We start from the raw sequence: 16234 nt of genomic DNA, 5'->3' as shown, positions 1-16234 counted from the left end.
CAGCACTACTCCTTCCCTGTCACATTTCTGCGGGTTCTCTCTTCCTCCCTCACTCTTCGCTCTTTTGTCTGCATCTAAAGGTCTCCATGTATAACTACACCCATAAAAAGTGTTTTTTCAAGGGTTCTTTAGCAAAGGTAATCGTTATATGTAGAACCATTTCAGTGGTTCTTCTCTCTGATGGAAACCATGTTGTACAGGTCAGAAATGGCCATTAAAAACAGCCTTTGAGTATATGTTATTAATGCTTCAGGATATATTTCTGAGCTGATTAGATAAAAGATATTCCACTTGCATAAGGAAGAGGACAGTCAAAGGAAAATAAGTGAAAAAGCAAGAGTTTCCAAAACTGAGGATGAAGAGAAAATGGGACTCTTAACAACAATGCAAGACCTGCTAGACCACCAAACACGGCCCCTCAGATGAGTCTCAGATTTGCGATTTGGGATATTTGGATCATGAGAAGCAGAAAATGCAACCAGTCTCCTGAAAAGAATGGAAGCTGTAATAAAGACAAAGAGTGGACACACCGAACACTGAAAGAACTGATATTATGTTTAGTTGTTGAGGCTTCTTTGCAATTTTCTGTTAAATATATGTTTTTTTTTCCTGACTCTGAAAAATGAATAACTTGTTAACTTGTGGAAATTACATAAGGGTGGTCTCTGACTAACACTAACTATACTGCTATTGTCACAAGTCATATAACCTTTTATTTTGGCACTATATAGAACCCTTTTTTGCTAAGAACTTAGTCTGTTCCCCATAATGTGTGATCAGTGTCACTTTGAATGAACATGCATGCTCATGATGTGTAGAAGATGAAGCACAATCTTGCATCAGCCTATATTCTTCCCAAAGTGTTCTCTCACTTGTGTCTGTTGGTGTAGCAGCAATCTCTCACAGTTAATTACATGTAAATCTTATGTCAAATTTCTTGACACTGGAATTTTACAGCATAACTGGGAATTCCCTTCTAACAGTGAAGCAGCAGCATCTGAACTGAAATTAGCTGTGCAAATGCCTGCATGTTGTGTAGATTTAGGTATGTGCATGTGTACACTAAGCTATCTGTGATTTATTGTGTTCAGCTTCTGTTTCTATGTAAACATTGTTGTGTCAGCACACCAGCTGAGGATGGATATGGGGAGGGAGGGAGGCTGGTGAGAGAGGATTTGTTATGGATCTATGCTATCATTGTGCACCTTGTTTCCTGTTTAGTATAAAAAAGGTCCACACAAAAAAGTTCTAAAAGTACTATATATTTGTACAAGACGAGGCTTTGCTTTTTTTGGCATTTCACAGCCATATGGGCAAATTCACAATGAGCTATGTATGAATTGTTTTCCCTATTTCAGTCTTATTGTTAACCCTTAGAAAGATTATTTTTTATTCCATGTAATTACATAGTTATACCTATGTAACAAATCATGTAATTGTGTAATTCCAGTAAGGAATTATATTCAATTTACATTCTTTGTTGACAGGTGTGAAGCTTCACCTCCAACTCCTTTCTGTTTGTTTTGACAAAAATAACAAACACTTGGCAAAAATGTAATAACTTTTGATTCAATTCAAATCATAATTATACATCTCCTCTTCCTCCTCTCACAAACACAAACACAAATGAATCCATACTTGAAGTTATCTGCTTGTTTCAGTGCGCTACTAGAGAAATAATTCATATAAAATTATAACATGCTTTTGTAATTTCTAGGGATAACTGCAACTTCTAAGGGTTAATGTAGTGTTTCTTTAAAGATTTTACCAAAACATACAATACTGTGCAAAAGTCTTAATGTTTAAAACTATTTCTCTTGGTAGTGAATGTGCTTACGGTAACATCACAGTAAATACAAATATACATAAATACAGGAAAATGTAACAAGATTTTTTGGTAACACTTTATTTGGAGGGGTCCTTTGTAGATGATTAATAAACTCTTAACAGATTATCAGTAACACATCAACAACATATCAGTGAAGTAGCAGCAGTGAAGCATCTGAATACATTGAAGTAAATATCTTGTAGATGTTCTGTTGATGCATTACTTACATTAAGTAGATGTATTGCTAATATGTTACTTACATTACACAAAACCTAACCTTACCCAACCTTTCCCAAAACCTAACCCTAATCCTGGCCCTAATCCTAACTCTAACCTTAACCTCAACCCAAAACCTAATCCTAACCCTCAAATGTTTTTGACATGTTACTGAAAGTCTGTTGAGTGTTTGTTTCATCTAAATAGGACCACTTAAAATAAAGTGTCACCGATTTTTTTAATTTTTAATAAGTTACTGGTGTTTTTTAGAATGATACAGGTAGAAGAACACAGTTTTGGTTCCTGATTTTGTACTGAACTCCAGTCCTTGCACTGTTTTTAGCACACCTGATTTAGTGTAATGAAGGCCTGATTAGCTGAACTGGGTGTTGGATGGTAACTGTAAACACTCAGCTTCTCTGAGAAGAGCTTTGGGAATTGTTATGCCAACACACTGACACATCAAATCACAGCGTGTTATTTGTTTATTTGTATTTATTCTAATTAAACAAATAAATGCTTACTGCCCAGATTAACTGCTTTACAGATCATATTCACTGTATATATTTTGTGCTCACGTACAGTCATATGCAAAAGTCTGAACACCACTGTTCAGATTACGTGTTTTGCTTATTTTGTAAGTGAAAATAAGTTACACTTACATTACTTACTTAATGTAATTTGACCAGTGGTGCCCAAACTTTTGCATACGGCTGCATTTCTGTCGATTTGTTCAGTACTGGAAATGTGCTCTGATGAAAATCTGACAGGATGTGAGTTTATTCATGTAAACATGACTCTCTCCAACTCAGACCTCGTTTCTCTCCACAGTTTGCAGATAAGTTTGCGGAGTATAAGGAAGCGGCTCGTTTAGCCAAAGAGAAGTCTTTAGAGAAGATGGAGATGGCGAGCTCTCCCTCTCAGGTGCGACAGCTGTTTGTTTTTCTCACTGTAAGATCTCGACAGGGCCTTTAACTCACTGTGTCACACTACTGTGTATTAAATTCGATTCCTTGAGAGTCTCTTGTCCTGGTAAATGTAAGACAGCTCCCTGGAGCTTTGCACTCAGGCGTGTAGTTAAGAAGTTGTATTCACAGTTGTGCTCTTGAGTGAAAAGCTCACAGCAGTTGATTAATTTTCCAAACAGCTTTGCCATTCTTAATCTTAAACCGAAGCCTAAATGATGTATTGTTAATATGCAATTGGGCTGCTAAAATCAGTAATTGCTCTGCCTCTGCAGTCATTTCCTGTTGGGTATTTGTTGTTATCAGTACAGTCACAGTTTTCAGAGGATTTCCCGCAGGCAGTTACAGGAATTCCTTCACATTATGCTTTCACAGTATTTCGCAAAATAAGCACAAACGTGGGTGCTAGTGTTGCAGCAGAAATAAGACTGAGTTTTCTTTGTGGGTGTCCCCATCAAATCAAACTAACTTTTCGACTGAAAGCAGTACCTGCACAGAACCTTTATTTCTAAAGGCTCAAAGAACCATTTGCATGCCTAAATGGTTCCTTGCACGGTGAAATGATTCTTCAGATTGACTGAGAATGTGTTGTATATGGTTCTGTGTAGAACCTTTTTGAAAATGGTTCTATATAACTCCAAAATGAATTCTGCTATTGTTATGATGTCAAGCTTATCACAATAGAGGAACCTTTTTTGGTGCTATATACTACACTAGCCGTGGTAGCAACCTCACCCAGGCATCAGTTCGGTGTGACCGCGGCTTTACAGTGTTAGGCGAACGTAGCATTAAGAGTCTTGCTGAAGGATTCTCTTTGAGTTATCAAACGTTTTAATAACTATAATTCTAGCGCAAAAATAAATAAGTAAATACATACAGTCGTAGGCAAAATTTTGGTGCCTCTAGTCTAATTACATGTTGTTGGCATATCTTGCACAGAGAACACACTTCTGCACATTTTAATGCATAATTATATTTTATATTTATATTTTATTTTTTTTCCAATTAAAAAATTGTGCTATTTAGGAGGTGTTAACTGTAAAGACAACTGTAAATAAAAAAATCATTATATGCAAATAGTTGAGTTGTAGTTGACCAAGAATGCTGTGTTTACTGAGAGCCAGCTCTAGTTGCTCTAAAAGTGAATACTATCTTTGATTTTCTGACTCTGATGCGTTCACAGGAATCACCTGCTGATATTCACTCACCTCTGACCCCTCCCGTCACCTCTGACCTCTGCCGGGTGAACGGCACGGGCGATGACGTCACCTTGTCTGACGCGTCGCCGAATTCAGAGCTGCAGTCGGATCTGTCCCCGACCACCCCGTCCCTCGCACACAGGTAACTACAGCACCAGCACCCGCACTCAGTGTTTGAGTGAGCACTACAGAAAACTAACAGCTTGGCATTGTGACTATGAGAGGAGCTTTCACAGCCCTCGACGCCCACTTGATGTGGGTCCACGTGTTGGTATGCTTTGGTTCGACAACCCAACACAGTTTTCTGAGAGCGCAGCGATGCACCTTACATAATCTCAGCTTCATGTGTTTTGGCTCTCACCCGCCACTTGAAAAACACTGACAGTCTCGGGATGAGAGGACACTAATGTACAGTGGCCCTAGCCGCATGCTACGCCCACATTGCAGCTGTCTGCCAGATAGCTATTTAAAGACCACATTTTGCCAATTTTTTCTGTAGCAATTTTAAAGGGGCTGTAAACTTATTTCCTTAATCCATGTTTTTTAGTGAGCTAGAGGGTCAGAACAAAGTTGATACATTTAGAGACTTCTGGAAGAAGCTCTGGAAGAAGCTGACATTAAGAGTGTTTCTCAACATTCAGAACTAAGCTGGATTTTTCATCAGCAACTCCTTGCCACACCACCCAACACAAACCAGTGACTGCTAATACGTAGTCTAGCTAGCTGTCATGTTGAGCTTTTGGCAGGTTATTTTTCAAGTCTCATTTTATTCAATACTCCGTCCCTTGATTCTTCTTTTTGTCATGCCATCACCTTTTGTGGCATCCAAAGACACAAAGAATACTACAAAGAGTCCAAAACCAAAGGCAAATCCCAAGTTGCTGAACGATTACTTGCCTTTGAAAGCCAACTGGCAACTGTACTATAATTTAGCTATGAACTACTTGCGTTGGCTGGCTGAATGTAACTTTATATCCATGATCTGATATTTCACACAATTTCAAAGCTCTTCTGCCAGGAAAAAAGCTACAGAATACGCTGAGTGTCAGTGCATACGTTGCCATGGCTACACCACTGTCAATCACCACGCTGTCTGAAATGCCCAGTCCAGTTCAGGCAGTGCAGTTGAACTTTTCCTGTTTGTAACAAGGGTTTAGGATCTGTCTATTCAAATATAACTGGTTAATTTTCATTAAAGGCCCAGGGAACCTAAATCCACATTTTCTTTTGAAGTAGGTTTATCTATGTTTATCTAAATAGGTTGCTCTTGTGGACGCATAACAATATACATGTACAAAGTACATCCTATTATTGGAGAAACTTACCAGCCAAAAGCTAACAACCAAGCGAATGCTAACCCAGCAAACATAACTGAGCAATCAAGCTAGTTCATCTGTTTGGTTGTCATCTGTCCATCTATCCATTCATCTGTTAATTCAGTCAGCCACGCCAGCATTCCCTGGATGCGCATTCAGCAGTAAAGCAAGTAAGAAACTCACTTTCTTAAAGACATCACCATTGGATAATATTTTAAGTGACTGGACACAGTGGGGTCTAAAACACCACCTACATATCGTCGCTCTCCAAAAACACTGAATCATTTTTTTTTTTTAGATTTTTATTTTTATGCATCATTTGAGCGCAGGAGCTGTTGTTTACATCATGTCCAAATTTCTTGATGAATAAGCCAAAAGAAATGCTCCAAAATGACTTGGATAAAATCTCATGACATTAACTTACATTAAAAATAAAGAATGTCTTTAGCCTTCTCTTGTAATGTTACCATTTTGGAGATACTTCTTTTATTGGGACAGTGATGACATGTAGAGCCCATTACCCTCATTTTTCTCCACGTCACACTTGCTGTTGTGTTTAGCTCTACTTCAGTGGTGTAGCAGGCCAGGAGTGCTAGACTGGTCATTCACAGGTGCTCAGAATATTAGGACTTGAAGCTGTCTTTTATTATGTATCTATCTTGTGTTTTTGGTCAAGCTTTGCTAGGTATTTTATAAAACATCAATTTCGCATCATACAAACATTTTAATAATTTTCACTGTGTTCCCTGGGACTTTAATTCACATATCTTTAGTGTGATACTTGAGATATTTCCCCTGTTTGCTGTCGAGTTGACAGCCCCTTTAAGATTTTTATTTTTACTGTTTAGATTTGAAAATGAAGCACAGGCTCTCAGTGGGACCTCTGTGCTTTTGTAATGCAGTGTTTTTCTAGTCAAATGATGCATTCCTCCTGCTGTGCAGACTTTGTTGATTAGGTTGAAGTAGGCGTCATCTGTTCGTAAGGACCCAGTGTAATGAGTCAAACCGTTGAGTCAGCAATGCCTCATTGGTCCCACAATATGACCAAGGTCTGTTTCTTTGGTATTAAATGTCTTATTTTTTTGTCTTTCTTTTCAGACACGTGTTTAAAGCATGTCGGGTCTGCTCCTTCTGATAAAAGCCATTGCGCACGTTGTTGGCATTCATGTTTTGCTGAAGCACACAGGCTGTTTTTGACGTTGCTGGAATATCCACAATGCAGCATTTCTATATGCATATTACTGAGTATTTGATCTCTTTGATGACTGAAAACTTTGCATCCTTTTACTGTTTTGTAGCCACTTAAAAGGACTTTCTTTAAGCCTGTCTTTGTTCATTTTAAAGGAACAACTTGACTAAACATGCTAACATAGTTAACCCTGAATGCAAGCAAGTAGCCCCCAGTTATCTTGATTTTCATTATTCTAACTGGTGACTATTCGCTTCCATTCGCTGTTAACAACATTAGCATTTTTGACTGAACTACTAATTATTTCATTATTTTGATTTTGATATGCAGCTCATATTTCCATTTATGCAGGGATGGTATGTTTTTGTAAACCTCTTGTAACTTTGTGACTGTTGGAATGTTTCTTGCTGTACTTTAATAATGATTATGCACTTGTATAAACATTTCTGAGAAGAGTTATTTTCTGCATTGATTAAATATTGCATCCCCCTCATTTCTCAGGTTGTTGTAATTCAACTTCTTACTTGTCAAATCAAAGTAGGTTTGTAATTGTAGACAAATGCAGTGTAAGTGAAGCACTTAAGGACGCTAAAACTGACTGATGTCTGTTTAAATAAACATGAACATTAGACAGTCTGTATGAGTCGCTGTATCTCAGCTGTTGGTGAATGATCTACAAATAGAGACTCACTGTTTTACAAATAAAAGAATCCAAGCTCAGTAGCATAAAGTGGCAACTGACTCCAGTTTGTTCACTCATTGTGTGGGTGGTGAATTCAGTTACGTGTGCATCAAGCACATGAGACTCACTTTGACGGCCTGTTATGTCACAGTGCTGGAATGTATGGCGTTTACTGATGAACAGACTTTGTTCGTGTCAAAGTGTAGCACTGCAGTGGTTCCTTAGGTTTGGATGCAGTAGGAGTCATATTAGCCTATACATGTGTATTTGTGCTTTTGTACAGATATGGATGAATGCAGTGCAAGCCTGGCTATGTAATGTGCTAGAATGGTGCACAGACAGGCAGGGCCAGTGATGTAACTGGTCAGTGTGATTGTTTATTGATTCATTAAGGGGTTCACTTCAGGGAATTCACTGAGCTGGTGTAGATGGGTATTCATCCATACTCTCATTTTACACTTTAAATATGCTTATTCATGAGGTGTAGAATTGATTACAAGCCAAAGATTATGCAGAGTTTATTTCAAAAGTGGATGGTTTACATATGAAATTCAAACACACTGTATGTAGTTCAATGATGTCCAGACTTTTCAAAGATGAAAACAATGAAGGCCTTGTCAGTTTCATTTGTACATCTTAAGAACAATCAAAGCATTTTGCTGGGACATTTGTACATTATTAAATGAACATTCGTTGCAAGAATTGGATTACAGTTGTAATAGTAGGAGAGGTGAGCCAGCAACCGGAAGGTCGTGGGTTCGAATTCCAGGACTGACTGGGTATTCCTGGTTGTGCCCTTGGGCAAGGCACTTACCCTACTAGCAACATTGTGCTGCTTTCAAATTGGGCATAGCTATGCAGAAAAATAACAAATTGTCCCTGTATCATCAATGAAGCATAACACAGTTCATTTTAAAGAAATATGCCAACGTTTTTCAAGAAGTTGGTAAAGTTGTAGTCATGTGACTTAATAAAAAGTGAATACTATCCTAAGTTAATACACATGTGGACCAGGAGTTGTGCTCAAAGAGCTTCATGTCCATGTCCATTTTATTACATAGGATTAATGCAATGATAATGATATAAAATGGATGTTTTTGTATCAAATCCTGGCAGTCACACAACCACTAGCTCACCACTGACCCCTTTTTCTGGCTATCTTTTAACTGTCTTCATGATGAGGAACCAAAATGGATTAAATTAAATGTTTGCATATTAGAAGTACGATTATTAATCATTAGCACATTACAGCCTTGATTATTAATCGTGGTTAACTGTGAATACAAGCAAAACAACAGAATCTCAAACTTGAACACAACTGCAGTTGATCAATAAATACCAAGGATCGTACATTTCCATACCTAAATAAATAAATGATGTTGTTGACTTGCACTGTCATCAATTAGACTGAATCGCTGAATGAAGGCTATTAAACAATCTCTAAAAAACAAAGAAGAGGCATTAATCAAGACATTTAGACAATTTTTGGAAAAAGTGAATAGCTTACCAAAGTTGAGGTCCTTCTAAATTTTCTTCTCCATTTCCATTATAGGTCTCTCTCTCTCTCTCTCTCTCTCTCTGTCTCTCTCTCTCTCTCTCTCTCTGTCTCTCTCTCTCTCTCTCTCCCTCTCTATCTCTCTCTCTCTCTCTCTCTCTCTCTGAGTCTCGCTGAGTCTGGTCTGGTCTGTCTTGCCTTCCCGTGTGAGGAAGCTTTATAAGCTCGTGGCTTCAGTAGGTGTTGGAGTGTGGGCTGAGGATCTGCTGTCAGTTGTAGTGGCGGGTGACAGAGAGAGGTGGCGCTGACGTCAGCACAGAGGTGGCGATGTGGTGGGAGATGAAAGGGAATTAGCATGATTCCTTGTGGGCTGCAGCGTGGGCGTTCAGCGTGCTGGAGTCTTTAGAGGCGGCCTGCCTTACGCTCTGGCTGGTGGGTGGCTGAGAGGAGAAGGGAAAAGGAGACAAGCTGGGGGAAAAACGCAACACAAGAAACCACTCACACACGGTGGAGGATGAGGACGAGGATGAGAGGGGGTTTCTGTGGGCTGTAATCCACTTCAGTGGCAGCATCTCAATACTTCTGCACATACATTAAAACCCATGGCCCACTCATCTTATGTTTCACTGCATGGAAGGCTTAGGTTTCTTTAAAGGAATATTCTGGCTTAATATCAAATGTATAGAATTTCCCCCTTACCCTAAGCGTAGTCATTCCACCAAGACATGTTTGTTGTTTAAAGTTTTCTTCTCTAGTTTCTTTAATTGAAGGAATAGTTCAGCGAAAAATCTACCCAGTTTTCCACTTACCCCAGATATAACCATGTAAGAGTCTTTGACATGTTTGGAGTCCAGGACCAGTTTTAAATCTGAAATATTGACACATTAAATTCAGTAAAGCATGTATGGAGTCATTGCGTCAGAATTTGTAGAATCTGTGGATTTCCAGTCAACAGGATTTGTTAGACAGCTCCTCTAATTGTGATGCTCTTGAAAGTGCTCTAGTAGCTAAAAGCACACAGCGTCTTTGACAGACAGCTCAAATTAAACAGCTCTCTCAGTCACCCAGAATGGCATTGTAATTACATGCGGCCTCAAGTAGCCTCTTTCTGGCCTCTTTGTGCTTCAGGGCTGGGAGAGTAACTATGACTCTCACTGCTGTTTTTTCTCTTTTCAGATAAATATATGATCTCAAGTAGAAGGAAGTTTTAGCTTGTAAGGGATAAATCCTTATCTGGCCTGAGGCGGTGTTAATGAGTGGTCTACATTTTCTGCTGTGGTGTCAAAAACTGAGCTATGATTGCAAAATGAACATACCGTGTTTGAAGTCGCCTCAGGCGTGATTTCAATTTGTTTATACTGTTTATTGCTAAATTGCTTGTGGTCACTGTCCTATGAAAATTTCGTTTTTTTGTTTTTTATTTCTTTACACCATTTCACTGTAGATCTGTAGTGACACTATTAGAAAATAGAATAGATTAGAGAGATTTTGGTAGTGCTGTATAATACTGCTATGATAATACATTTCAGCCTCCTGTAGTGTTTCTGTTGTACTGTCTTATATTTTTCTATAATACTTGTGTAGTTTCCTGTAGTAAACTGTAGTAACTTTCTGAATTCACTTGTAGAATACTGAAGACATTCCTGCAGTAATTCCTGTAGTATTACTGTTGGCCCTATTTTACTATTTACTGTTTTACTAATTACTATTAGGAGTTTGCATGTTCTCCCCGTGTCTGCGTGGGTTTCCTCCCACAGGCCAAAGACATGCAGTCAGGCAAACTGGAGATACTAAATTGGCTCTAGGTATGAGCGTGTGTGTGAATGTGTATGTCTGTGTCTGCTCTATGATGGACTGGCGACCAGTCCAGGGTGTTTCCTGCCTTCCATCCAGTGACCGCTGACATAGGCTCCAGCACCCATCGTGACCCAGGAGGATAAGCAGTTTAGAAGATGAATGAATGAATGAATGCAATCTGTATTCCTGTATTCCATAAGAGTGCCACAATATTCAGTGCCTTGTATTAGAGACAGAAATCTGCTAATAAGTGTTTTTAAAGCTTAAATATATGAATTCAAGGTCCATTATCATGTTTTTGCTAGTAGAATAGATAGATATACAGTTGTATGCACAAGTTTGAACTCCTCTGTTTAAATGACATGTTTTGTTGATTTTCTAAGTGAAAATAACACATCCTCTACAGGAAACACACTTCTGCACATTTTAGTGCACAATTACTGTTGCTTTTTTTTGTCTAATTTGTTGAATTTAACATATTGAAGAAAGAATAAAACAAAATGTGGGCTCTGATGAGACGTTATGACATATTTTGTATTTTATGTTTCTTTTCTCCCAATATGTTAAACACAGTAAATAAAGTGGTGCACGAAGATTTGCAGAAAAAGTTTTTTACCTGTAGAGTATGAACTTATTTTCTCCTAGAAAATCAACCAAACATATTCGGACATAAATGAGTAAATTATGTCATTTAAATTTTAAAGGGAATTCCACTGATTTCTGCCTAATTCAATCATTAAGATGTAAACAAAGTCATTCATAGTGGTTTGGTGTGAAATGGTTCATTGTAGAAAAACTCCCTCTGATTTCTTTACATTGGTGTTGACTGGTTCCTGTAACCACCACTTGATTTGTTTCAAAATCAGTGGAATTCCCTCTAAAGGAGCTGAGGCAGCCCTTCTGTCACAGGCTTAATGTGTTAGGGCTATAATTCTTATACATCTTGGTAAAAAATATAAAATGGTTAATGGTATTGGAAAATCTGTTTCATGAGGACAAAAAACTCATATTTCAAATGCATGACCCCCCAGGCCCCCAACCCCCCTCTCAAATGCCAGCGTTGATTATTCATAGCAAATTTTAAGCAGCCTTAAAAACTACAATAATGGTATCTGACTAGTGGCTGTCATTAACGTGAGCTAGCACTGATGTACTGTGTCTTTTTGTTGTTTGTTGTCCAGCCCGACCACCAACAAGCACTGGGAAGCAGAGCTAGCAGCGCTGAAGAGCAACAATGCTAAGCTGACGGCAGCACTGCTGGAGTCCACAGCCAACGTAAAGCAATGGAAACAGCAGCTGGCTGCTTATCAGGAGGAGGCTGAGAGGCTTCATAAAAGGGTGAGAAGAAGCAGAGTGATGACAAGATAAGACGGTTCAGTGAAATGTTAAGAGTCAGCCTGATAGTGCGATTACACTGGACACATACAGACAGATCTGACTTACGTTCCTGATGACAGTCATAGAAGGGCAGTTTTACGCCCTCCTCCTGCAGCTTCTGAGAAAAGCTCTTTCTGCGACACGCAAAAAAAGAGCATGCTGTTTAAATTGCGCCCTACACTATACACTATATATACTTTTGTCCATGCGCTTGCTGGCAAACTTACCTTTCCATCAAAAATAGTTTTTTTTGGCTTTGAATAAACTTTATTTTAAGTAATTTGGTCACATGAAAAGTGGGACATATATATTTTTATCATAAAAAATAAATGCATAAGTGACTGATCAACAACAGTTTTTAATTAAATGTATTTTTATTTATTACATATACATTGTAGGTTAAATTGAAAAGAGATCATTTTGTCATTTGCAGTTGTGGGGCATGAATAAATCTGCTATTTTGACCAAAAATATTTGTAAATTACGTTAACCTATTACATTGAGAACAATATTGTTTTTGAAAATATGTCAAGGCCCATATTACAGTATTTATTATGCTTCATGTTTGAAATGTTAACACACACGCTATGATACAAAGTTTGGGCACCGCTGGACAAATTACATGTTGATTTACTAAGTGAAAATAAGTTAACACATCCTTTAAAGTGCACAGAATAACTAAATAGGATGTTTATCTGCTAATTGTAGAGCACAGTTCAACATACTGGAACAAAATAAAACATACAATGTGCCATAACTTTTTGCACAGGCCACATTTTATATATACACATATATTTTCCCCGAATATGTTAAATTCAGCAGATAAACAGTAATTGTGCATTAAAACATGCAGAAGTGTGTTCTCTGTAGAGGAGGTTTTAACTTATTTTCACTTAGAAAGTCAACAAAACATGTAATCTGACCAGGAGTGTCCACACTTTTGCATATGACTGTATCCAAAAATCCACCTAAAAGTGCTTGTAGTTGCAGAAACACTCTAAAATGTGTACATTATTTCCACATCAATAAAACATATTACATCTACACAGTTATTGACAAATGTAAATAAACTGAAGTTTACAACATAACTTTCAATTTACTGTCTTACAATAACTGCATTCAATTCATCACTTTTTTCAGTGTAGTTTCTATTATCGTCGTATTTCTGAAAGTGAAAGCCTTGAGTTTTAGAAAGTAAAAGTAAATGTTTGTAAATGTGGTTGCAGCTGTAACCTTACAAGTGCAGTAATAACCAAGTATGATGTGGAAAGTGTGCCCGGAGTGAGAGAAAGTTGGTGGAATTTAAACTGTCGGTGGTAATAGATCTGACGCTGATCTGTAATACTGATTGTGATGTTTGGACCTTCAGGTGTCAGAACTGGAGAGCCAAAGCAGTCAAGCCAATGTGATCAAGTCTCAGAAAACAGAGCTCAACCAAACTATCGAGCAGCTGGAGGCTACACTGAAGGCTAAAGAAGAGGTACCAGCCTAAGTGCTATATTACACCTTGATTTTTTACCACTTGTTTCGTCCTCTCTAATGAACTGTAATGGACTTTCCCCCCTCCTCACAGGAAATGGAGCGTCTGAGGGAGGAAGTGGAAAACGCTAAGCAGCTGCAGTCACAGAAAGAATTGCTGGAACAGAAACTGGAGGTAAGTGCTGCTGCACTGAGGCAAGTTAAGATAAAGATAAATATGAAAGATAAAGACTCAAATCTGAGTGAGTGAAATCAAGTGACTGGTACTGGAGTGAATCTGTCGGATTATTAATGATACAGTGGCAGATGTTTTTTATATCTACTCTGTTTCATCTCAGCCTGTTCAGTCTGTCACACAGAGACCACATGCCGGGTACACTCTTAAAAAAGATGGTTCTTCAAGGGTTCTTTAGTAAATAAAATTGTATAGAACCATGAACACTCAAAGAACCATTTGCATCATGAAAGCGTTCTTCAGATTGATGGAGAGTGTTTTACGTGGTTCTGTATAGAACCTTTTTGAAAAGGGTTCTATATAGCACCAAAATTGTTCTTCTATTGTTACAGGCTTGACATCGTAACATTAGAAGAACACTTTTTGGTGCTTTATAGAACCCTTTTCAAAAAGGTTCTATACAGAACCATCTACAGCACATTCTCTATCAATCTGAAGAACACTTTCATGATGTGAACACCCCTTTAATCATGCAAAGGGTACTTAGAGTTTTTAGAACCATTTTCTTTACTAAAGAACCCTTGAAGAACCATCTTTTTTAAGATTGTAGCGAAGGCAGAGGCGGGGTTTAGAAATGGGGCAGTATGAGGGCCTTATAATGCATTAAAACATCACAATTTCACTGCTTTTTAAATAGTTCATCCAGTCACACGTGTATTCAGGGTATTTTTAAACGTAATACTGAATCGTATCATCAAATCAAATAGAATTTTAATATGAATCAAATTTGAGAGTTCTTGGTGCTTTCGGTGCTAAAGAAATGCTAAAGTTTCCTAAAGAATCATAATCGAGGTCAGAGATTTACAGCTGTACTACTGACTCCTTCCAGGCTACAGACTCACGGAACAAGGAGCTGGAGGAGCAATTAGCAGACGTGGAGCAGCGCCTGGAGGCCAGCCAGGTGGAGCAGGAGAACTTCCGTAAGAGTCTCAAAACACTGCTGGAGATTCTGGACGGCAAGATCTTTGAGCTGACGGAGCTGAGGGACAACCTGGCCAAACTCATAGAGGACAGCTAGAACACTTCACTTTCACCTCTGCCTCAAAACACGGACTTCGAGGTGCACAGCGACAAGAACAACATGCACAGCTTCTGAGCCCAGACCATTCCAGTCTGGCGTACATTCATTCAAAGCCTTCCTGACTGGAGGACTGGTTATTATATATTTACTTAAACGGTGTGATAAGCATTCGGTTGCACTTGAATTTGTACTTTTTAGGTGGGTAATATTTCTTCAGTGCCACTGCTACCTACTTAGGTGATATCGCCCATGTACTACTCTTATTCTTTTTTCTTACTGTTTGTTTTCCTTATTTGTAGACTTAAACACAGGTAGTAATCCTAGTGAAAGTAGGCGGCCTACAAAGACGAACATGGCTGCATGTAGGCTCTTCCTTTCAAAGGTGCTGGTTACATGTGCCTGGTCAATTGGCATTAAAGGACATCTACTATGCTGCTGAGGACACTCAAATCAATCACAATCACTGGATCGTCCGTCACGCATCGCGACAGGATGTTCCGAGCCATATATTGTAGCCAGACCCTGTTGGCTTGCCTCGTCACCTTCAAGGAAACTGCCTCAACATTCAGTCAAAGCTTCAGGATATTCTACCACTGACTTCCTGACAACAACAAAAAACCAACAAAAAAACACTTTAGGAGGTCACCAAACACATAGATGCAGGTGTGGCATATTGGCCTGTAATGTACAATGAGCAATATTAGAGCGAGTCTTTATGCCACCTCAGTGTATTTATCAGGTATTCCAACTCTGGACTGATCTATGGACTAATGTGGTTTAGTGGATGTACCCCTTCTAGTTCTCTTCAGACCAATTCTAATGCTTTTGGACTGTATCGGCCTTAGTCTATACATTTTTCAGCACTTAATATTTCATTTGATGAGGATTCTCTTGTCTCTTTTTGTTGAATTACCAAATGCAGTGTGCTCAACTTAACAGTTTGACATTATGTAATGTGTTATTATGAGCTGTATATGCTGATGGATAAAGGTACATAGAGCACTGTCAATAGGATTGTATTTATAGATGGGAAAATTCAATTTTATTTCCCAACATTAATAAAAAATCTTTAAAAATATTGAGAAAAGGTGCTTATGAAAAGAAGCAGTACTTGTGTGGTTCATATAGGGTTTACAGCATGCACACTATATGGCCAAAAGTATGTGGACACCCCTCCTAATGATTGAGTCCAGGTGTTTCAGCAAAATCCATCACTAACATGTGAATCAAATCAAGCACATAGACATGCAGTCTCCATAGACAAATGTTGTCAGTGGAATGAGTCGTACACAAAAGCTCAGAGACTTTAAGGGCACAAATGATTATTATTATTATCAAATAATAAGAAAAGATTATTATTTATTATTATTATTATTATCATTATTTAAACATAGCACTGTCCAAAGATGCCAGATGCCAGTTTGTGAGATTACTG

At 38.3% G+C, this 16234-nt stretch overlaps 1 protein-coding gene and 1 long non-coding RNA gene across 3 annotated transcripts in view; one reads left to right on the top strand and one right to left on the bottom strand.

The window, feature by feature from the left end:
- The window catches only part of homer1b (homer scaffold protein 1b), a 32216-nt gene extending 16335 nt beyond the window's left edge, over positions 1-15881 (top strand). For both annotated transcript variants that reach the window (XM_036598885.1, XM_036598884.1), the window contains 6 exons: positions 2876-2968; positions 4193-4350; positions 11869-12025; positions 13434-13544; positions 13638-13718; positions 14608-15881. In XM_036598885.1, the coding sequence (XP_036454778.1) occupies positions 2876-2968; positions 4193-4350; positions 11869-12025; positions 13434-13544; positions 13638-13718; positions 14608-14796 (789 nt within the window). In that variant the 3' untranslated portion in view covers positions 14797-15881. The remainder of the gene's footprint in view (positions 1-2875; positions 2969-4192; positions 4351-11868; positions 12026-13433; positions 13545-13637; positions 13719-14607) is intronic.
- On the bottom strand, positions 7972-8959 carry LOC118827501. Its single transcript, XR_005008869.1, has 3 exons — positions 8903-8959; positions 8757-8835; positions 7972-8248 (listed from the first exon to the last, which is right to left on the bottom strand). It is a non-coding gene; the product is annotated as an uncharacterized LOC118827501 (long non-coding RNA).
- Positions 15882-16234: the final 353 nt, after the last annotated feature.

The sequence above is a fragment of the Colossoma macropomum genome, unplaced genomic scaffold (assembly GCF_904425465.1).
Source record: "Colossoma macropomum unplaced genomic scaffold, Colossoma_macropomum, whole genome shotgun sequence".
NCBI lineage: Eukaryota > Metazoa > Chordata > Actinopteri > Characiformes > Serrasalmidae > Colossoma > Colossoma macropomum.
Note: the sequence above shows the minus strand (reverse complement) of the source record. Positions and strands in the feature narration are given on the sequence as shown.